This window comes from Rhinatrema bivittatum, chromosome 2 (assembly GCF_901001135.1).
Source record: "Rhinatrema bivittatum chromosome 2, aRhiBiv1.1, whole genome shotgun sequence".
Taxonomy (NCBI): domain Eukaryota; kingdom Metazoa; phylum Chordata; class Amphibia; order Gymnophiona; family Rhinatrematidae; genus Rhinatrema; species Rhinatrema bivittatum.
In genome coordinates, this window is record NC_042616.1 from 508,664,997 (window position 1) to 508,689,535 (window position 24,539).

Genomic DNA, 24,539 nt, shown 5'->3' on the forward strand with positions numbered 1-24,539 from the left:
TCTGTATTTTATAAAATAAAAAATAGTGTATATATTCACTTTCACGTGCACATATATGGGGGCGTACCAGAGCAGGGCCAACACTTATGCACATAAGTTATTTTAAAAGACATGTGAACATTTGCACTCTTACTCATGCATTTTGGCACTTAATTATATCTGGCGTGATATTAAATGTGTTTGTTGTGTACTACTGGCCGGGTGAGAGGTCTGGGTGAATTGAGGGGAGCTCAGGCTAAAGAACCAGGAGGGTCTCGATAACCTGGAGAAGGACTGTGTTAACTGGTGGACTAATTGATACAACTGATAATTTCCTTGATGCATGCATGTTTTAAAATTGACAGATATGTGATTAAGCCCTACTTTACTTTCGTGCATAAAATCTATGCACTTATATTTTAAAAATAAAGTAGGAAAAAGTAGATGCTTTCAATGCATTGCCTGTATTCGTACGTAAGCCTACATGCGCACATATGTTGAGGGGTAAAGTTACACATTTTATAAAAAGCACATATCGTACATGCGGGTTATAAAATACTAATGTAAAATTATGTATGGCCGAATAAGTGCATACATGTCACAGCACAAATTTGATTGAAAGTTATCCTCATAACTTGATAGAAGCACAACCACTTATCCTTAAATATAACCGCAAAACTAGACTAAATTAAAAAAAAACAAAACAAAAAAAAAAACCCAAACATTTTTGCTCTTCACATCAATCTACTCTATTTGCTGGAAAATAGATACGTTATTCCTAAATACTTCCACGATGTGACCTATGGGAGCTGCTGGCCATCTATGTCCCCCCAATTTGCTGCTGCTTCGGTTATCTTGCTCTTTCTCTGGTGTCAAATGTTTTATTGGGGGGAGGGGTTAGTATTTATGTGATAGGGTGGGTTTTAGCTTTGCCTCTTCCTTTCATAAGAGGGGTAGGGGACAGGGAAAGTGTATTGATTATCAATCTTAAAACATTATATTGTTAAAGTTACTGTATTGTGGCCCGGTCTTGCCAACCACATATTTTGTCCTGTTTTTTCGGCATTCTTAGGGTTTTGCCGTTTTTGGATCCTCTTCTTGCTTTTATCCCACCTTTCAGTGGACTGGATTCAGGGATATAAAATTTCTCCCCAAATTTCTCTGCTTCTCCTTAAAAGAATTGATCCTTATGACCCTTCTGCTTCCCTGGTGGATTGTGGCCAAGCTGAGTGGAGCTGTGAAAGAATTTGAGTTTTTGTAAGAGCATTGAATTTTGGAAGTTTTGGGCCAGTTCCTGAGAGAAGGGCAATCCCAGCATCTTGAGGGCCTGAGTCCTAAAGTTTTCCTGACTTTGTGCCCAGATATCAGCAGAGAAGACCACTTGTGGATTTATTACTATTGTCTAGAGACTTTTGTGAGAGACTGTTGAATACTAGCTAGTTTGAAGTAAGCAAATTTATCTTACCCCCTTTTTTTTTTTGTCAAAAACTTTTTATTCAGCAGCAACAGAGAAAACAAAATACAAATGGTGTTCTAAAGACATTCCTGTTGTACCACTAGGACAACAAGTATGCATATCTATACAATCAATCATATAACTATACAGAGTCTTATGCTGGTGGTTTCAAAGGACTGACCTTCCCTTCAAAAGGGAAGGCACTTTTGACTTGGATACTGGTTCAGTTGGGAGAACAACTTAGGAATGTACCATGGATAAAGAGACTCTTGCTTTCTTGATTATGATTTTCCTGATGCTATTTTTTATTGATTTTATTTATACTCCACTTTTCGCCACTTCAAAGTGTATTACATTCGACTACTATAGGCTTTTTTTTTTTTTTTTTTTTTAGTTATGCCATACTAGCCTGGATCTTACTTTTCAAATTTTTAAGTAAATCTTTATTTGAACACCATCCTCTGATTATGGGGTTTATTGCCAGCTGCATCCTAAGGGGAAGATTTCTCACCTGGGTGTACTACTGACCAGTTACAGAGAAGAGTGGGGGTGACTGTGACTATTGATGACAGTATCCATGACTGCATCAAGGGCCCAAGAGGCAGAACCTCTCCCCTCCTCCTGGAAGAATCCTGGTGACCCTAGGGGTTCTTGTGAGACATACTTGAGAAAGTAAGAGAGTACCAGGACTTGAGTAGCAGCCTGGGGAATTGTGGGACCCTCTATCCAGTGCATCCCATGAAGAGAGAGTTACATTATTATTAAAACAGAATTAGTAGAATACAAGCTGAAGCTGCTCTTAGTATTTTGAGATGAGTGACAAAAATATATGACTTGTAATATAACGAAGGTGACAGAGTGATTTAGAACAGACAACAGTAGTGCAAAATGGTATGGAGCAGTTGGACGGAAAGAAACAAATTAAGCAAAATGAACTTTTCTTCCCCTAAAGAAAACAAATGTCCACCCTTAAACATGTAATCATATAAAAACAGTAATTTGGATAGAATCTTCAGTTATAGAAGAGAAGCCTGGCTGAATGCAGTGTGTATATAAGCAAAACATCCTGCAAGGCCAAAAGGTTGCAGCACATAGTAAGTTAAGCATTTAATACCTGCAGCCAACTAAAACACAAAAAAATCCCTAAATGGCTAGAACTCAAAAAAGACTGTAGTCCACGTATGAAGGCCAAAAAATGCCAACCCTTGACTGACAGTTCTATACTAACCCCTTAAACTCCAAGGAAAATTAAACTAGATTTCCAATTTAGCTTATGTGGTTAAATTACTGTGACACATGTTGTTTATATTTATTCAGACTGACATGACAATTCAAAAGAAAATTATACCTTCCAAAAACTGTCATTGCCAATCCATTATACACTGATCACAAGCTCCATGAACAGTCATTGTTGCTGAAATCCACTAAATTCACTTTAACAGGAAAAGGCAATCCAAACAGCAATTTAAAATTCTCTGCTCGTTCAACCAATTCTTCTCAGTTATTGCTTTGGCTCATATGGCATGTCCATCTTCATAAACCGTAATGAAAATCAATCTGAACCCATTCTAATCAATTAGTGAGGCTCCCAAAACCTTTCAAAACACAAATTTCGAAAACTGGCATCTCTATCACAAAACTGTAAAATTCCATTAACAGGTTCCTATTCAAATCAAGCTATATAAAAAAAAAAAAAAAAATAAGAGCAACGTTCATTTCTAAGAGAATTAAATGACAAAATCCACATAGGAGGATCTTCCTGGATTAATTTACAACATGAGATCATTCAGTAGCTGGACCCCTTACTTCTTGGGTATGAAAAAACCCAGACTCAAAACCATGTTTACTTATCTGGACATAACTAAGTCCTCTGGTGCTCGAGACCAATACAATATGATCATTTCTGTAGGCAGGTTACTTTTTTATTAGAAAACTAAAGCCAATAAATTAATTTTGCTTCCGGTGTCTTCAGTACATAGCAGGATGAATTAGCCATGCTCCATGGGAGCCGCCAATGTGGAGTTGTCTCTCAAGTCGATTAAAGTTTTGATTAACTTAGCATGTGCGGGACTTCCCATGTGAATGACCGTTCCTGAATTCTCTCCAGTCTATAGCAAAGCTAGCTGAATTTCTGGTATAAGCTGCTGTCTAGGGAGGAGGGAGGGTGTCGCATGGCTAATTCATCCTGTTATCTATGGAAAACAGCAAAAGCAAAACATGCTCCCCCCACAGTTGGTAAACAGGCTCCATGGGGAGTCCCAGCTGGATACATTTGTATCAGTTCTTGGTGCTTTTTTATTTTTCTTTTTGGAATGTTTTACAACCCGAGCTCCCCCATGACTAACAACTAGGGTGATGCAGCATATTTCAGGACTGCGGTATCCACTGAACGGTCCTCAGTGCTGCCGTGTCAAGGCAGTAATGGGACGTGACTGTATGCATCAATGACCAGGTTGCCACTTTGCATATATCTTCGATAAGTACACTGTTTAAATGTGCCAAGAATGTCATTGTTGCCCATACTTGATGTGCTCTTACTGGATCTATAAGAGTGAGCGATTTTGCAGCATAATAATGCTTTATGCAAGCCTTGATCCAACTGGAGAGCATTCACTTAGTTACAGGTGTTCAATCTGTTTGGATCATAGGAAAATAGTTGTGAAGTCTTTCTATAATTCCGAGTATATCTTTTGTAATACAGTAGAGCTCTTTTGCAATCTAGGGTATGCATTTCCCCCTTTCGTGCTTGTATGGTTTCAAGTAGAAAGCAGGTAGTAAGATGTTTTGGTTCAAATGGAATGGCGATATTACTTTTGGTAAGAACCAAGGGTGTGGACATAAAGAAACTTTATCTCCAGTTCTTCCACGACAATGTGAAAAATGTACCAGAGCTTGAATTTCACTTATTCTCAGAGCCAATCTGATCACTATTAAGAACAAGACTTTCCAGGTGAAAAACTTCAACGATGTCAACTCCAATGGTTCTAAAGGAGACATCATTAGAGATGTCAGGAGTAAATTAACAACACATGGAATAGGGAGACACTTTAGGGGTGGCCATAGGTAAAGAGGACCATGCATGAAGCTCGATATTAATGGGTGTGTAGAACTGGATGCTCCATCTTCACAGTGATGGTATGCTGCTGCTATGGCATTGAGATGCCCCCTAACAGATGTGGTAGCAAGTCCAGTGTTGAAGAGGTAGTGCAGATATGAGAGCAAATGTCAGGGCTCACATATAAAGGGAGTCTTTGGCATGTTGCACGTGCCAATCAGAGAAACAATGCCATTTAAAGCTGCAATTGTTTCCTTGCCATCAGGATGACATCTTGAATCTGTTCGGGGAGATTCCATTGTGCTAAGGTTGCGCATTTAACATCATGCAGTCACATTTAGAGTGGAGTATAGCGGATGAAGGAGACTTCCCTCTTCCTGTGTTAGGAGTTCCGGGTCACTCCCTAATTTGTGTGCAATGGAGTGTGAATGCTATACTAGATAGGTATACCATGACTAACTGGGCCATACCAGGGCTATTAGATTCATCCTTGCTCAATTGTGCCTGCATTTCTGAACTATTCTGGGAATCAATGGTATTGGAGGGAACACAAACAGCAGATCCTTGCCCCATGATAACAGGAACACATCAGTCAGCTAGCGGAATCTCTGAAGCATGCAGGCTGGAACTGTTGTGCCTGCAACTGGCTGCCGCCACTAATTTGCTTACTCTTAGCGTGCCAAAGAATGCCATGTTAAAGGCCGAATGAACAGGGCTAGTGTGTAATCACTTGCTACTACCACTGGCAGCGTGTGCCAGAGCAAAAGCAAGTGATCGTGTAAAATCGATCTTAGTTTGTCAGGAGCTGAAGGTTTAGATCTGGCCCAACCCATCAGCACCTTCTTGTCAGCAAAATCTTTGACCAGATTGGGCAAATGCTGTAGCCTCATGAAGAAGGAATAGCTTGCCAAGTTTGCCTGTACCAGACCTCTGGAAACTTCGTCTCACCGTGCCTGAACCACATACCGTAGTTTACAATCTTAAGTGACAACACAGGGCCTTGTCGCTGATCTGACATGCCCAGGAACTGCAAGACCGCGTTGAGGCCTCTCACATAGGACCACCATATCAATGGAGCAATGGATTCCTGCAGCAACTTCAGTGCATCCTCGCTCCAATGGTCCAAAAGTGCTTTGGCACGGGTGATCCCAACTCCTCGGCCTCTGGCGCCAGCCTCCCTATCTCTTATTTATTTATTTTATTTAACAGCTTTTCTATACCGGTATTAGTAGGCACATCATATCTGTTTACATCAACAAAAGGTGGAAATTACATCGAACAGGGATGGGGCAGGGGATATTACAATTATAACGCAAGGCTGAAGGGAGAGCAGAGAATAACTGAGTGGTTACAGATTTGAAGGAAATTTGAATAACATTCTGTAACTAATGAACCTATTAACATATAATACATAATGAGATATTGTACATGATCAAATATAACATATTATACATGAACAACCTCACCAAGCGAGTGGAAAGGAAGGTATAAGGGTTGGGGCTAGGGGAAGAGGGATAGTGGCCGGATGGTGTGAAGAATGGGTCTAATCTGGGTATGTGAGATGGAAGAGCCATGTTTTTAGCTTCTTTCTGAATTTGTGGGGGCATGACTCAAGGCAGAGGTTAGTGGGTAGCGCATTCCAACGCGCTGGGCCAGTAATAGATAGGGCGCGTTCTCTTGTAGATGTGAGACGGGCATTCTTAAGAGATGGGATGTGCAGGGTGCCTTTAAGGTTTGCTCTGTTTGGGCGGGAGGATTGTGTGGTTTGGAAAGGTTCATTTAGCCAGTTGGAGTTGTTTTTGTAGATGGATTTATGAATTATAGTGAGGGTTTTGAATAGCATGCGGGAGGGAATAGGGAGCCAATGTAGGTCCTTTAGGAGGGGTGTTATGTGGTCGAATTTGCGAGCATTCATGATGATTCTAGCAGTGGCGTTTTGAAGCATTTGGAGGGGCTTGATTGTGGTGAGAGGAAGGCCCAAATACAGGGAGTTGCAATAGTCCAATTAGGATGAGAGGGTGGCCTGGATGACTGTTCTGAGATCATGGGTGTGGAATAAAGGTTTGAGTTCTTTTATGACATTGAGCTTATAGAAGCCTTCTTTTAGGACAGAGTTGATGTGTTTTTTTAGGTTCAGTTGTTGATCTATAAGAATGCCAAGGTTTCGTTTTGGTTGCTGTGCCGTAAAGGGTTTAGGGATAGGGTCGTTGGAAGACAATCAGCAATCTCATTGCGCAGACCGGGAATGTGCTGTGCTCACTCCACCACATTTAACTGTAAGCACCTTAGGACCATATCCCTCAGACATTCAGATACAGGAAAGCATTTCGAAGACTGGCGGTTGATCATCTGGTATACAGCCAAGATGTCACACCAAAATACCATCTTCCTATTTGTCAAGCGCTTGCCCCAAATATGCAATGCCACTACGATCAGAAAAAGTTCCAACAAGATGATATTGGATGCGACAACTGACCGGGTCCACACCATCGGCCACACATCATGCCCCTTGACAATATAAACCAAACCCCATGCCCCCGAGGTGTCTGAAAACAGCCGCAGGTCAGCGCTGGATATCAAGGAGGGAGGAAGCCATACAACCATACCATTAAAGTCGGTCCAGAACTGCTCCCAAATACTCCTGCATCAAGTGCATAACCCTCAACCTGCAAGGACTCTTTGTGACTGCTGCAGACACTAATATCAGCCTGCGCAGAAACACTTGATCCATGGGGACAACCCTACAAGCAAACGCTAGGGACCCAATAAAGGACTATGCGGTTCAAAAGGTAATCTTGTGACAGGCAAATTGAGAAAAACCAACAAGGACAGATTCCACACTGTCGGCCAGAAGCCTGGATGCCAAGAGAGCAGAGTCCAACTCGATGATGAGAAACATCTTACTTTTATTTACTTTCTTCATATACAGATATGTTGCCCTTACAATATCTAGGGATATGCTTTCGTTGCGGTGGTACACAAGTACCTCGTGGATATATGGTAAACATGTAACTTGTTAATAAACAAACATTCGCGTATACTATAAATCCACGAGGTATGCGCAGAACGCCACAACAAATGAAGCAGCAATTACATATCCCTAGTAATGGTTTCTTTTAATTCCATCCACAGTTTTTAGCTCATCTTCCCACCCTGCCAGTGGGAAGGTACTCTCCTATAATAACAAAATCACACTTCTGAAGTTCATGTCTCATCTTTGTGGGGCCCATCGCTGCCTTTGCTCTTCTACTAAAACATAGGTTTGGTAATCACTGCAGCTCAGGTGGTCACCAACTTGGACGCTAGAAATATTAGTTTCATTTGTAAGTAGCAGGTGTAGTACTGCCCCCACCCTTCTGGGTTCTGAAGCCAGCTGCCTGAGCAGCACCCTTAAAATGAATTCAAGATCTCCCTTGCTTCTGTAGTATAGAGGCTACAATCAGCATCTAGCAGATAAAGATCTTACGCAAGCAACACTTCCCCCTTGATTGCAATTTTATGAGGTGTTTTTTTTTTTTGTCTTACCCAGTTCTATTGCCAGAGAAACCTACCTGCTGAGCAATTCCACTCCTGCAGGAAACTTGTGCACATTTTCAACAGTCCTGTGAACAAAAAAAAAAAGTTATCACTGCATCAAATTAAAGCTGTCACTTTCCATTTATTTCGGCTGCTTTTTGAAATGCAACTGCTGTATGGACAATATTCAATCTAAAAAAGCAATAGCAGTATGTTACAGTTCATATTTTTTCTTTTTTATAAAATGCCATGTGACAGCATAATTCTATTCACTAATGAACAACTACAATACAAGGGGATGTTAACTGTGCAGACAATTTTTATATGACCGAGATTGAGTGAGTATTCTATCACTTATTAGCCTGATCTCGGGCTCTTCACTAACTTACCCCAAAGATAATGCTTGAAAAAAGGAAAAGAACCCGCACTTACATTTAGACAAAGTATCTTTAATCATTTTAGCTAACTTCCTATGAAGATCCATAATCAACTTTCCTTCAATCTTTACAAAAGGGTAACTACTTACTTGTAATTGCTGCTCTCTGAAAACAGCATTTTAAAAGTCACTGATGGAGTCATGGGACCTGTCACATATCTAATTTGACAGAGCATCTCCTAAGCTCTACTAAGAAAATATGCAGGTCAGTCACTTCTAAAATGGATCTCAATCCTTCACATTTTTCCAGTGCGCATTAGGAATAAAACCACTGCCTTCTATCCAAAGGTAAAAATATAAAAGATATATTTATTTATTTTTAACTTTTATATACTGACATTCTTGCATTAAATGCAAATCATGCCGGTTTACAGTGAAACAGAAAAAGCAGGAAAAAATTCCTTAGTTGAATACAATGAAACAGCTTAGTTAAAGGAAACAAATATAAATTTTTACATATATAAGCAGAAAAGGCCCATTTAGTATACCCAATCCGCTAATTTGTTCCCATCTACTGTGCTGATTATAATAATCTGTAGTCTTCTTCCTCTCTTCTCTGATCACTAAGGTCCCTTTGTGTCTGTTCTAAGCATACTTGAATTCTGCCATTGTTTTGGCTATCACTTCTGCTGAAGTTGTCTACCACCTAAGCCAGTGAAAAAGAAAAGAAGTTTCTTTCATTTATTTTGAACCTCCCTCTCTTCGGCATCAGAAGAACACCTCTTGATCATCTCAATCTATGGAAAATGCTACCTTCTGGTACCTTATTGATATTTTCTAAATATTTGAATGTTGGTATCATCTCTCTTTTTTTATAGAGTAAGTCTGAATCTATTAAGCAACAATCGGGAATAGTCTTCCAACTTCCACACTTCCTAATGGGCTCAAAGTCTGAAAATTGTCTGGGAAAATAATTTGGAGGGTTACCAAACACAGTTCTGTAGCTCTGCATGACAATCCTGAACACCCAGTCACAAGAGAAGGGCGACCAAAATAATAAAAGGGACGGAACAGCTCCCCTATGAGGAAAGGCTGAAGATATTAGGGCTGTTCAGCTTGGAAAAGAGACTGCTAAGGGGGGATATGATAGAGGTCTTGAACGAGTAGATGTGAATCTATTTACATTTTCGGAAAATAGAAGGCCTAGTGGGCACTCCATGAAGTTAGCAAGTAGCACATTTAAGACTAATCAGAGAAAATTCTCACTCCACGCACAATTAAGCTCTGGAATTTGTTGCCACAGGATGCGGTTTGTTCAGTTAGTGTAGCTGGGTTTAGAAAAGGCTTGGATAAATTATTGGAGGAGAAGCCCATTAATGGAGAAATTACTTACCTGATAATTTTGTTTTCCTTAGTGTAGACAGATGGACTCAGGACCAATGGGTATAGTGTACTCCTGCTAGCAGTTTGAGACGGATCAGATTTCAATCTGACGTCAGCCCCTGGTACATATACCCTTGCAGAAAGTGCAGCTCTTCAGTATTCTCCTCGAAAAGCATTGTGGATATATGTGTGACTGACTGATTGATTAACTTAATTTGAGTAACTTCATAACTTGGTTAAACGTTAAAACTTGATTAACTTAAACTGGTTGATTGACTATAGCTGGAGACCGCCAGAGTACTCAACTGGAAAGCATCGAAACCCGGCAGGGTGGATGCCCAAGGTAAATGAAAACGTGGCTTACCCTTGAATCATTTGAAAGACCATGCGTAACGGTAGCCAAGGGTGGGATGCTGAGTCCATCTGTCTACACTAAGGAAAACAAAATTATCAGGTAAGTAATTTCTCCATTTCCTAGCGTGTAGCAGATGGACTCAGGACCATTGGGATGTATAAAAGCTACTCCCGAACCGGGTGGGAGGCTGCCCGTGACCCACTTAGAATTGTCCTTGCAAATGCTGTGTCCTCCCGAGCCTGAACATCCAGACAGTAGAATCTGGAGAAGGTATGGATGGAGGACCATGTCGCAGCCCTGCAGATCTCGGCAGGCGACAGCATTCTAGTTTCTGCCCAGGATACTGCCTGGGCTCTGGTAGAATGGGCCTTGACCTGTAGAGGTGGTGGCTTGCCAGCTTCTACGTAGGCTGCCTTGATGACTTCATTGATCCAGCAGGCAATGGTTGCCCGCGAGGCTGCTTCCCCTTGTCTCTTTCCACTGTGCAGGATGAAAAGGTGGTCTGTTTTTCGTACAGGTTCCGACATTTCCAAGTATCTGGATAGGAGTCTGCCGATGTTGAGGTGGCATAGACTACGGGATTCTTCCGAATTCTTCAGGCCATCCATCGTTGGTAGTGAGATGGTCTGGTTAAGGTGGAAGTGTGAGGCCACTTTGGGGAGGAAGGAGGGAACCGTGCGTAGTTGGATGGCTCCCGGGGTGAGCCCGAGGAATGGCTCCCGGAAGGACAGTGCTTGTAGTTCCGAGATGCGGCAGGCTGAACAAACTGCCAGCAAGAACACCATCTTTAAGGTTAACAGGCGGCGAGAAAGTCCTCGGAGGGGTCTGAAGGCGGTTCCCGCTAGGAAATCCAAAACGAGATTGAGATTCCACAGAGGTATCGGCCACTTTAGTGGTGGACGAATGTGTTTGACTCCTCTTAGGAAGCGTGACAAATCCGGGTGAGAGGCTATGCTGTCGCCCTCACTCTTGGAGCCATAGCATGACAATGCAGCCACCTGTACCTTGATGGAGTTGAGGGACAGTCCCTTCTGTAGTCCGTTCTGTAAGAATTCCAGGATCACAGGAACTTTAAATGAGCATGGCTTGCTGTTGTGGTCTTCGCACCAGGCTTCAAATACTCTCCAAATCCTTGTGTACGTTAACGATGTGGAGAACTTGCGTGCTCGAGGAGGGTGTCGATTACAGCCCCCCGAGTATCTGCTCTCTCTCAGGCGGGCCCTCTCAATGGCCAGACCGTAAGAGAATTGAGTTGGGTCTTCGTGGAGGATCGGACCTTGTTGTAGTAGGTCCCTGTGTGGAGGCAGGGGTAGGGGGTTCCCTGCCAGCAGTCTTCTCATGTCTGCGTACCAGGGTCTTCTTGGCCAATCTGGAGCCACCAGAAGAACTAGCCCTCGTGTAGTTGTATCTTGTGAATGATTGCGCCCAATAGGGGCCACGGCGGGAAGGCGTATAGCAGGGTCCCCGTTGGCCAGATCATCGATCCCTTGGGACTGCAGTTCCCGCCTGCGGCTGAAGTATCTGGACACTTGGGCGTTGGATCTGTTTGCCAGAAGGTCCATGTCCGGTGTCCCCCACCGATTCACTATCATTTGGAAGGCTGCGGACGACAGCTTCCATTCTCCTGGGTCTAGACTTTTCCTGCTGAGGAAGTCCGCCATGATGTTGTCTTTCCCAGCAATGTGGACGGCGGAGATCTCCTGGAGATTTGCTTCCGCCCACGCCATCACCACGCCATCAGGGGGTCTATTTCCAGGGACATTTGTTGGCTTCTGGGTCCCCCCTGTCTGTTGATATAGGCCACTGTTGTGGCGTTGTCTGACATTACTATGACCGCTTTGTCTCAAAGTCTGTGAGCGAACCGCAGACAGGCTAGTCTGACTGCCCGCGCTTCTAGGCGATTGATGTTCCATCCCGCCTCTTCTGCGTTCCACTGCCCTTGGGCGGTTAACTCCTCGCAGTGTGCTCCCCATCCTCGTAGACTGGCATCTGTGGTGAGTAGGGTCCAGGTTGGAGAGGATAGTCTTGATCCTCGGTTCATGTGGTTGGCCTGCAGCCACCACCGTAGCTGGTTCCAGACTCTGCCTGGGAGTGATAGACGTACGGTGTAGTTCTGGGACCGTGGGCTCCACTGTGATAGAAGTGAGCGCTGTAGGGGCCTCATGTGGGCTCGCGCCCATGGCACAACTTCCATTGTGGATGCCATCAGTCCGAGGACTTGCAAGTAATCCCATGCTGTGGGACGAGGATCGTTCAGCAAGGTATGTAGCCGGTTCCACAGTTTTAATCTCCTTGTGGGGGTCAGGCTGACCTTGTCTTCTTTGGTGTCGAATCGGACTCCTAGGTATTCCAGCAACTGTGAGGGTTGTAGGAAACTTTTGTTTGTGTTGACCACCCATCCTAGGCTCTCCAGTAGAGTTATGACTCTGCTAGTTGCTTGGTGGCTTTCCTCCGGTGACTTTGCCCTGATCAGCCAATCATCTAGGTAAGGGTGGACGAGGATTCCTTCCTTCCTCAGTGTTGCCGCCACCACTACTATTACCTTGGTGAACATCTGGGGAGCTGTGGCTAACCCGAAAGGTAGTGCCCGGAACTGGTAGTGACGGTTCAGAACTTTGAAGCGTAGGTAGCGCTGGTGTTCCTGATGAATTGGGATGTGTAGGTAGGCCTCCGAATGATCCAGGGATGTGAGAAACTCTCCCAGTTGTATCGCCCTTATTACAGATCGAAGGGTTTCCATGCGGAAACGGGGAATCCTCAGGTGGCGGTTGACCGACTTGAGGTCCAGGATGGGCCTGAATGTTCCCTCTTTCTTGGGGCCGATAAAATAGATTGAATAATGTCCAGTATTTATTTCTTGTGGAGGCACTGGGGTTATGGCCTCGAGGGCCAGTAGTCTGGACAGTGTAGCTTCCACTGCCGCCCTTTTGGAAAGGTCGTGGCAGGGGGACTCCACGAACTTGTCCGGAGGGGTACGTAGGAAATCCAGGTAGTACCCCTCCCGAATGATGGCTAGGACCCACTTGTCTGAAGTTCTCGACCCATCTGCGGTATAGGGCTAGTCTGCCCCCTATGGCTTCTTCCCTTGGACGGGTCGGCTGAATCTCATTGTGGGGTGTGGCTGGGGCCTGTACCCGAGCTGGTACCCCTCTTGTTGTGCTTATTCCAAAAGGACTGGTTCCTGCTCGTAGGGCGGGGCGCTTGATAGTTGCTCCTGTAAGGATTGAAGCGCTGTGAACTTCTGCCCCTGGAGGACCTGGGAAAGAGTCGCTAGTTTCTCTTCGTTTTATCCTCCGGCAGGCGCAGCACTGGGGAGTCGCCCCATTTGTTGGCTAATTTCTCTAGTTTGTTGCCAAACAGGAGGGATCCTTTATTTTATTTATTTTTTATTTAGAAACTTTTATATACCGGTATTAGTGGGGACATCATACCGGTTCACATATTAACAAAAGATTTAGAAGTACATTTCAACAGGGGAGGCGAACTGGGCAGGGGGTTAACCTAGAACAGTAGGGAAAATAGATTAAACAACAAGAAATCAACAAGAGGTCATAACAAGAAGACAACAATGTACATTGTGATTAGATTCCTTAATATAAGGAAAAGGGCGGTCACCTAGGGGGTATGAGCAATAGAGGGAAGGGAGGGTCTTTGAAGGGCATCCTTGTTTGGCGCGTATTGGAAGATGCGTCGGCCGACCAGCTTTGGAGCCAGAGTTGCCTTCTGGCCGCCACCGCAGATGACACTCCTCTGGCCGCTGTACACACTAGGTCGGAGGCAGTGTCCTCGAGGAATGATACTGCTGGGTCCGTGTCTTCTCCCGGGGTGTTGTTCCTGGTTTGGGATAAGCAGGCACGTGTCACCACTGTGCAGCAGGCCGTAATTTGTAGAGACATAGCAGCTACGTCAAATGACTATTTGAGGATGGATTCCAGACACCTGTTAAGTGCATCTTTGAGCGCTGCTCCTCCCTCTACTGGGATAGTGGTGCGCTTAGAGACCGCGCAGACCATGGCATCGACTCTTGGGCTTGCAAGATCATCTTTGGTCGCCAGGTCCAGGGGGTACATGGCTGCCAAAAGCTCGGCCCCCCTTTGACTGTGGACTCTGGGGCATTCCATTCCAGGTCAATCAGCTGTTGTGCCGCTTGTAAGAGGGAAATGGCAAGAGGTCTGACTAAGACCCTCCAGCAGGGGGTTCGGTTTAGGTTCCCCCGAAGTACCTGGGCCCGGGATAGCGAGCTCCGTCAGACATTGGGTGACCAGGTCCGGGAGCTCGTCCTTTGTGAAGAAGCGTCTCATGGTTCAGTGAGGCTCTGTCCCCGGGGGGGGGAGCTCCCCCTCTTCTAGGGGCTCGGCTTCCTCTTCAGAGATGTCAGTGTCCCCATAGGTGGGGCTTCTGGGTAGCGGAAGCCTGTGCCTAGGTCTTGAAGGGCCTGGGGGTCCTCTGGAAGAGCATGTGGCTGACCAGTCAGAGGTTCAGTTTGCATTTGAACAAAGGTGTGAATCCCCTTGAAGAACTCCACCCATGAGATAGACGCTGGTTCCAAGCTGAGGGGCACTGGTTCCCTGGGGGTCCCCATCTGTGGGGAGGTCCCACTGGGATTTGCTAGGTCCAGGGTACTCCCTGAGGAGCTAGTACTCGGCCCTGGGTGGGACTGGCCCTGAACTGGATCTCCCAGGGCCTCCTCACACTGCATGCACAGGGCATCGGCCTCCTCGCTTTGTGCAGCTCTGAAGTGGCATGCTGGGCAGAGGCCTTGAGCTTTTATCCCTGTTTCTGGTGGTGCCATGCTGTCGGCGCGTAAACTCTTATGCGCTCTGTGCGTTCAAGGTGTGAGTTGTGCGCGTAGCTGTGTGTAGCTCTGTGCGCGTAACTTATGCGCACAAGGTTTTATGTGCGTGTAAGTCTATGCGTACAAGTGTTTTGTGCGCCTAACTTTTGTGCACTCGGGCTGGACAGCGAACGGCACGGCGAAATGGGCCAAGATGGCGACAGCGAGCACGCGGGCAATATGGCGACCCCTTCGGAGGGTCTCCACGTGGGTAGACCCTTGGAAATAACCGGGGCCTGGCCGTGATAGGGCAGATCAACCCGGTGGCACTGGTCCCGGCCGGCGACCTGTGCTTCTCCTCGATCCTCAGAGAATGGATTAATGCAGAAGATTTCTACCTTACCTTGTCTTCGGCGCTTCCCGGTTTCATCCCGGGCAGTCTCCGGCTGCGGTGGGGGAGAGGGCAAATATCTTTACCGCCACGCTCAAGGGTGCACCCGCTGCCTCTCAGCCGCGCCAGAGGATCGCGGGCTAGGTCCTCACTGCGATTCGGCCAACGGACCGAGGCTTACCTCCGAGGAACCATGGAAATCACCTTGGGAATCTCAACTGGGGGAGGGACCCGAGGGCATCACCATCTTCAGGTAGGTTTCTCCTTTAAAATTTGGTTTTCTTCTTTGAATTTGGTTCTAAAGCTGTGAGAGCATGCAGATAGTCCCTAACTGCTATGGAGACGGAAAATACTGAAGAGCTGCACGTCCTGCAGGGGTATATGTACTAGGGGCTGACGTCAGATTGAAATCTGATCGGTCTGCAACTGCTAGCAGGAGTACACTATACCCACTGGTCCTGAGTCCATCTGCTACATGCTAGGAAACTGCTATTAATCAAGTTGACTTAGCAGTAATAGCAGAGGCCATTCCCTATCAGTAGCATGGGATCTTCTTAGTGTTTAGGTACTTGCCAGGTTCTTGTGGCATGGTTTGGCCTTGTTGGAAACAGGATGCTAGGATTGATGGACCATTTGTCTGACCCAGCATAGCAATTTCTTATGTTCTTAACGGCCCTCCCTGAAACCTGTAGGTTCTCCAGAGTGTGGGCCAGGATACAGACAGTGGCATCTGAGCTTAGTCAACATCTCAATCCTAGATTTGACCAAGTGGTGGTTCACAGTAAAATAAACATACATAATTCAAAAGAAAAGGAGGAGAGCAGAGGAGAAGGGTACAGAGGACTGGAGTAGAAGACTAAAAAAGTAAAAAGATAAAAACAATACTTAAGTTATAAAATAAAGAGATGAAAGAAGAAAAACTCATGTTGTTCAGAGCTTACTAAATGTAGAGGAATATAAATGTATTTTATTTAAAATTTTTTGTATAAAGAAATATTATTTTAAAACGTGAGATGTCGACTCCAATGGCTCAAAAGATGGCTTCATAAGTTTTGCCAGAACCATTTTAAGGTACCATAAAACAGGAGATTTGACAACTGGAGTTTTAATATGCCACAAGCCTTTCATGAACTTCGATACCAAGGATAAATGGATATTGGCCTACCTTCAATCTGAATAGAATAGGCTGTTATGGCACCGAAATGCACGCCGCTGGCAAAGTACTAAGACCCGAGGATGAAAGAAAGAGCAAGAACTGAAGTAGCTCTAATGGCTCACATACAAACATATCCAAGGAGCTGTGTTGACACAAGGAGGAGAATCATTTCTATTTAAAGCCATAAATTCTTCTAGCTGAGGGTTTTCTGGTGGATACTATTATGTTCACAACTTCTCTGGGTAAGGAAAATAGGGTGATCAGCAAGCGCTCTGTATCCAGGCTGTCAAGTTGTAAAAATGGAAGGTTCGGCTAATATATATTTGTCCTAGTTTTATAGTTTGTTTTTTTGTTTTGTTTTTAAATTCTTGCTAGTGTATATTTTAGAAACTGCATTTGTTAATTTAAAAAAAAAAAAAAAAAAAGCGTTAGTATCCACTAGGTCTAGTGAATTACCGGGCATTGAAGGGGTTGATCAAGAACTTAAGTAAAATAAAATTGCAGAAGTGCCTCTCCAGACACCTACATATCCACTGAGCTTGTAGCCAGATAAGTTACATTTTGTTAGCCATAATATAGACTGGTTTCTTGCTGACATTTTCTTCTGCATTTCTATGTTTTTGCATGGTCTGAAATCTCCATACATTTGTCCTAATTTTGTAGGTTGTTTTTTTTTGGGGGGGGGGGGGGGTTGTTTTGGGTTTTTTTTAATTCTTGCTAGTCTGTATTTTAGTAACTGGTATTTGTTAATTTTTAAAAAGGGCTGGTATCTACAAAAGTATACTGTATCTCAAAAAGGACAGACAGAGAATGGAGGCAGTTCAGAGAAGGGTGACCAAAATGGTGTGGGGGTCTTCACTGGAAGACTTGTGAGAATAGATTGAAAGATCTGAATATGTATACCCTGGAAGAGATGAGGTGCAGAGGAGACATGATAAAACCTTTCAGGTACCTGAAGGTCTGTAATGATGCATGATCCTCAAACCTTTTATACTGAAGCAAACAATAGAACTAGGTGTCACGATATGAAATTCCAGGGGGGTGGGGGGGCAGGGGGATAACTCAGAACCAACATCAGAAAATATTTAACATAGAAACATAGAAATGACGGCAGAAGACAACCAAACGGCCCATCCAGTCTGCCCAGCAAGCTTTCACACTTATTTTTCTCAAACTTATCTATTACTCTGACCGCCGAGGTCAGGGCCTTTATTGGTAACTCCCCGGTTCCAATTTCCCTCCACCCCCGCCCCTGTCGCAGAGAGCAGTGCTGGAGCCGCACCAAAGTGAAGTGTCAAGCCTAATTGGTTAGGGGCAGTAACCGCCGTAATAAGCAAGCTACTCCCATGCTCATTTGTTTACCCAGCCTGTGCAGTTTAGTCCTTGTTGGTTGTTGTCTGAATATAAATCCTCTTTTCTTCATTTCCCCCCTTGACATTGAAGCAGAGAGCTGCTTGGACATGCATTGAAAGTGAAGTAGCAGGCTAATTTGGTTTGGGGTAGTAACCGCCGCAACAAGCAAGCTACTCCCACACTTATTTGTGAATGCAAATCCTTTTTCCCCATATTTCCTCTTGCTGTTGAAGCATAGAACAATGTTGGAGTCACATTAACCGTGTGTGTATGTTTATTGAATAAGGGTATTAATCACCAGGTAGTAGCCAACATTCCCACAAGCCACCCCCATGCCTCTTCTCTTCATTCACATCCTCAAGACTTTATGGATCATAGTGTTTATCCCATGCCCCTGTGAAATTCTTCACCACTTCCTCCGGAAGGGCATTCCAGGCATCCACCACCCTCTCCATGAAGAAATACTTCCTAACACTGGTTCTGAGTCTTCCTCCCTGGAGTTTTAAATTGTGACCCCTAGTTCTGCTGGTTTTTTCCCCAACGGAAAAGGTTTGTCGTTGACTTTGGATCATTAAAACCTTTCAAGTATCTGAAAGTCTGTATCATATCACCCCTTCTCCTCCTTTCCTCCAGGGTATACATATTTAGATTCTTCAGTCTCTCTTCATAAGTCATTTGATGAAGACCATCCACCTTTTTGGTCACCCTTCTCTGGACCGCCTCTCCATCCTGTCTCTGTCCCTTCGGAGATACGGTCTCCAGAACTGAGCACAGTACTCCAGGTGAGGCTTCACCAAGGACCTGTACAAGGGGATAATCACTTCCCTTTTCTTACTCTATATTCCTCTCTCTATGCAGCCCAGCATTCTTCTGGCTTTAGCTATCGCCTTGTCACATTGTTTCGCCGACTTCAGATCGATAGACACTATCACCCCAAGGTCTCTCTCCTGCTCCGTGCACATCAGCCTTTCACCCCCCATTGAATACATTTTTTTTGTATTTCCACACCCTAATATGCATGACTCTGCACTTCTTGACATTGAATCTCAGCTGCCATATCTTGGACCAGTCTTCCAGCTTCCTTAAATCCAGTCTCATTCTCTCCACTCCTTCCGGCATGTCCACTCTGTTGCAGATATTAGTATTATCTGCAAATAGACAAACCTTACCTTCTATCCCGTCCGCAATGTCGCTCACAAAGATATTGAACAGGACCGGTTCCAACACAGATCCTTGCTGCACTCTGCTTAACACCGCTCTCTCTTCAGAGTAAGTTCATTTACCGTCACACATTGTCTTCTGTCCGTCAACCAGTTTGCAATCCAGGCTACCATCTTGGCACCCACTCCTAAGCGTCTCATTTTATTCACAAGCCTCCTGTGCGGGACTGTATCAAAAGCTTTTCTGAAATCCAAGTAGATGACATTGCGCGCTCTTCCTCTATCTAATTCCCTCATCACCCAATCAAAAAAGTCAATCAGATTTTTCTGACAGGACCTTCCCCCTGGTGAATCCATGCTGCCTCTGGTCCAGCAATTCTTCCGACTATAGATAGTTCACTATTCTTTCTTTCAGCAGCGACTCCATTACCTTTCCCACCACAGAGGTGAGGCTAACCGGTCTGTTTTCCAGCCTCCTCTCTGCTCCCACTCTTGTGAGCGGGACCACCACCGCTCTTCTCCAATCACTCGGCACCACTCCCGTTTCTAGGGATCTGTTGAACAGGTCATTCAGTGGACCCACCAGTACATCTCTGAGCTCTCTCAGTATCCTGGGATGGACCTCATCAGGTCCCATGGCTTTGTCCACTTTTATTTTTCCTAGCTCTTCCCATACATTCTCTTATGTAAACAGAGTTACATCTATTCCACTCCCCTCCAGTTTCAAAGCGGCATGGGATAAACACTGTGGCTCCATAAAGGCTAGAGGATGGGAATGAAGAGTTGAGCCACGGGGGTGGCTTGCTGGAATGTTAACTACTACCTGGTGATTACTACCCTTACTCAAAATATTCCTTGCACGGTTAATGCAACCCCAACATTGCTCTCTGCTTCAACGGCAAAGGGAAATGTGGAAGAGAGGATTTGCATTCAGATAACAACCAAAAAGGACTGAACTTCACAATCTGGGTAAACAAATAAGCGTGGAGGTAGCTTGCTTATTACGGCTGTTACTACCCTAAACCAATTAAGTCTGATACATCACTTTGAATACATATACAGTGCTGCTATCTGCTTCAACGGTAGGGGGAATTGAGGAAAACAGGATTTACATTCAGACATCATCCAACAAGGCATCGATCTGTGCAATCTGGGTAAACAAGCATTGGGGTAACTTTACTGATGCGGCGGTTACAACCCTTCTCCAACCCTCCTTGCGCGCTACAAAACTTCCTTACACAGCTACAATAATGAAATAAACATTGCCAAAAAGAATTTCTATGCTACTAAAATACACCAGTACCAATTCAACCCTAGAGCCTTATTTGAATATGTCACCTCACTCACCAATCTCACTCCAAATATCATTCCAGAAGAAGAAGCCAAAACTAAATGCGAACTGGCAACGTTCTTCCATGATAAAGTTAACTTATGACACGTTTTCCCTCCATCCCTCACACACCCCAAAACAGTTACTCTGTTCAATCTAGCAACCCTTCTGCTAACTTCACAACGTTTGAACACACTACTGCAATGGAAATTGAATCCTTACTCAAAAAAGCTAGACCTTCAACCCACCCATCTGATACCATCCCCACGAAACTTCTCCTTACCATACCTGACCTAATAGCCCGTCCTATATCGAATATTATCAATGAAGCCATTGATTCTGGTATTGTTCCAAACCCATTAAAACAAGCCATCCTTAAACCCACCCTAAAAAAACCTAAACTTGACCCGACTGATCTGACCAATTACTGCCCCCATCTCCAATCTCCCATTTATTGTGAAAATTTTAGAAAAAACTATTAACCGCCAACTCAGTGAATACTTAAACACCAGATCCTCTCTCCATCTCAATATGGTTTTTGTAAATTACACAGCACAGAAACCCTTCTTCTATCACTATCTGATTACCTTATCAAAAGTTTAGATAAAGGGCTATCCCATCTGCTAGTAATACTAGATATTTCAGCTGCATTTGATACAGTTAGCCATCAGATACTACTCAAACGACTTTTTGAGATTGGAATATCTGGCCTTGCCCACAATTGGTTCAGCTCATACCTTTGCAACAGGAATTATAAAGTCAAATTTGGCAACCACGAATCTAAGGAAATTCCCCTTGCTCAGGGAGTCCCCCAAGGCTCCTAACTTTCATCCACTATTTAATATTTACCTGCTACCCCTCTGCCAGCTTCTTTCCAGCCTTAAGTTACCACACTATTTGTACGCTGATGATGTACAAATCCTCATTCCTATTACTGATTCTATACCGAAAGCCCTTGAAATCTGGCATACCACTCTCGCCTCAATCAATGACCTTTTAAACTGTATCCAACTTGCCCTGAATACCACAAACACGGAACTTATGGTCATATCACCTCCAACACCTTTTTATACTATGCCCACAACACGTATTATCTTGCCACACACACACACACAATTCTCCCACCAAGTCCGGGATCTAGGAGTTTTATTAGACGACCATATGACACTCAAAAAATTTATTAATGCAATACTCAAAAAATGTTTTTTCAAGATCCACACACTCAAAACACTTAAACCACTACTACATTTTTCTGATTTCCGTACAGTGTTACAAGCCATGGTCTTTTCTAAACTTGACTATTGTAATGCACTGCTATTGGGCCTACCCAAAAACGCCATACACCCGTTACAAATCCTGCAGAATACTGCAGCTCATATCCTTACCAACGCTACCTCAAAGGAGCATATTACCCCCATTCTTAAGGGATTACACTGGCTCCCCATTCACCTTCGCATACAATATAAGGCATTATCACTCATCCACAAAGCCCTCCACAATCCAGAAATGAATTGGCTCTCTAACTCTTTACAATTTCACACTTCTAACAGACCAACTAGAAATCCATACATAGCCACTTTGCAAACCCCCTCATCAATACTTTTTAAATATGCATCCACTAAAGCCCGGGCCCTTTCCCTAGCTGGCCCCATGTTATGGAACTCCATGCCTACTGAATTACGTCTTGAACTGTCCCCTAAGATATTCAAACAAAAACTCAAGACATGGTTATTCACTCAAGCCTACACATGAACCCCACCTGCACCTTTTTAGCCTTCCTCTTCCCCTCCCCTCATTCATAATAAACATTATCCTTTATGTGTCGCCTCTCTCACCCTTCTCTCTGCACCCCTGTAACCCTAAATATGCCTGTATATAATCACTACTTGGCTCTATCGATGCCTTCTACTTCACTCGAGCCATTTCTATGATGCAACCCCATTCATTGCATTACAATCCCAAATCTTATACATTCACCCCTCCCGCCCCTCTTCCCTTAGATTTCCCCGTCAATTTAAGTTATAATTGTTTCCTTACAAGTTTTTGCCGTTAAGGTATACCTTCTTACTATTTTTGTTTTATGTACTAGTTTTCAACTATTATTCTCTTGTTTTGTGTATAACGCTATTGTGTATGTTGTTTTTGTTCTCTGTACACCGACGCGATATCTCTGATGAGCGGCGGTATATAAAAAACAATAAATAAACAAACAAACAAACCCTTAACCATAAGCCTTCTGCTCACCTTTGATGCAACTCCAACATTACTCTCTGCACCAATGACAGGGGATGGCAGGAAATTTGAATCAAATAGTTACCAACAAGAGCCCTGAAGTTGGTGGTTGGTGAAACAGGTAAGTATGGGAAAATAAGTTTTTCTATGTATCAGAGGTGACCAATCACACTTCCAGTGATTGACCAACAGCTACATTTTCCCGTTTAAAATGGTGACAGGAACTCACAGCTAGTACGTAGAGAGGATACGTTTAGTACGCAGGAGACTATGCAGCCGTTGATATGTTTAGAATGTAGGAACTCTAGCATATTATTTGTATTTCCATGTGTAATTGCACTTCAGAAATGATATTAGATGCATTGATGGTGAGTTCATGCTGTTGTGTTTTTAAATTATTTTTGTGCATCTTGCAGGCCTGGGATTTTTGTATTGGAGCCATCAACAGTTCATCACCCCTGAAGAAGGAAATCTTCTCTGAAACATTGCAATGTTGGGTGGAAGACAGAGAGAGTTTATTTTTTCGCTCCATTATAAGGTTTTCTTGATGTTCACCTCTTTTTTTTTTTTTTTAGTTTCCGAAGACAATCTGAAATATATTTTACTATGTAGAACTGATGGATAGCAATGTGGGCTGAAAGCATTGCACTCTGGAAAATTATTTTCTTGAAATTGTCTAGATCTTTACCCAGTTGGGAACTGGAATAAATGTCTTTTTAGCTTTTTTCATAGCAGACTGTACTACTGCTACTACAGACTGGTGTGGCAAGTGTACTATGCCAAATCCCAGAGACATTTAGACTCAGAATTTGAGATCCAGCTTTCTAGACTTGGGGAGGCAAGATACAGATGTTTCCCACAACTTCCAAGAATAGTGCCTTAAGAACATAAGAAAATGCCATACTGGGTCAGACCAAGGGTCCATCAAACCCAGCATCCTGTTTCCAACAGTGGCCAATCCAGGCCATAAGAACCTGGCAAGTACCCAAAAACTAAGCCTATTCCATGTTACCATTGCTAATGGCAGTGGCTATTTTCTAAGCGAACTTAATAGCAGGTAATGGACTTCTCCTCCAAGAACTTATCCAATCCTTTTTTAAACACAGCTATACTAACTGCACTAACCACATCCTCTGGCAACAAATTCCAAAGTTTAATTGTCATAATAAAAGGCGAGCAGGTTCAGCTGCTGTATCTAGGATCCTTAGTAGACCAAGGAGTTCTGGTCATGGGTCTTTGTCCTTACAAACATGAATTTCCAGTGCTGCTGCCAATTTTTCAATAATTTAGAATATGAGGTCTTCTGGGGGAGAAAAAGGCTCGGGAAGATCTGGCAAAGGATCAGATGGTAATCCGGTAGATTCTTCATCAGATCCTAGAGGTACAGAGTCTCTTAACCAGGATTCCAATGAGGAGAAGGATGTTCCTTTGGTTGACATTTAAGAGGATTGTTTTGGTTTACTGCCTCCGAATGAAAAGCACTCCACTGCAATTAAGTGTGTTGATGAAGAATCTATAATATGAAGTTCCGATAATGAAAACACACCCAAAGATGTCTAAGTCAGAGAGAGGTCTCTCTCCCTGGCAGGTCCTAAGTTATGGAACACTCTTCCAGTTGATATTCGTCTAGAGGACAACTTTCTTAATTTTAAGAAGCAGATTAAGACCTGGCTATTTCAGCAGGCTTTTAGTCATATTAATTGACCTATTCAGGTTATGTGAGTAAGCGAGGTTTTTTCCATTAAATTGGTTGGAGGATTAGGGATTTGGTAGGTTTGGGTAACTTCTTTGTAGGTAACAGAGGTCTATAGCCTCATTTATTTATTTTAGAATTATTTTACTTATTAGTTTGTAATAGTGTTTTATTGTTGAAATTTTAAATATAATTTTATTTTATTATTGAAAGAATGTAAACTTAGATAAGTTGTTTTTTTTTATAACAATTATTATTAGTTTGAATTTGCTACTGCAATTTCTATAATTGTAAACCGGCTTGACATGTATTTGAAAGTCGGTATATAAA

At 43.6% G+C, this 24,539-nt stretch overlaps 1 protein-coding gene across 2 annotated transcripts in view; it reads right to left on the reverse strand.

Moving 5' to 3' along the window:
- The window catches only part of DTNBP1 (dystrobrevin binding protein 1), a 400,954-nt gene that overhangs the window by 371,508 nt on the left and 4,907 nt on the right, over positions 1-24,539 (reverse strand). For both annotated transcript variants that reach the window (XM_029590691.1, XM_029590690.1), the window contains exon 2: positions 8,042-8,092. In XM_029590691.1, coding sequence (XP_029446551.1) covers positions 8,042-8,092 — 51 coding nt within the window. The remainder of the gene's footprint in view (positions 1-8,041; positions 8,093-24,539) is intronic.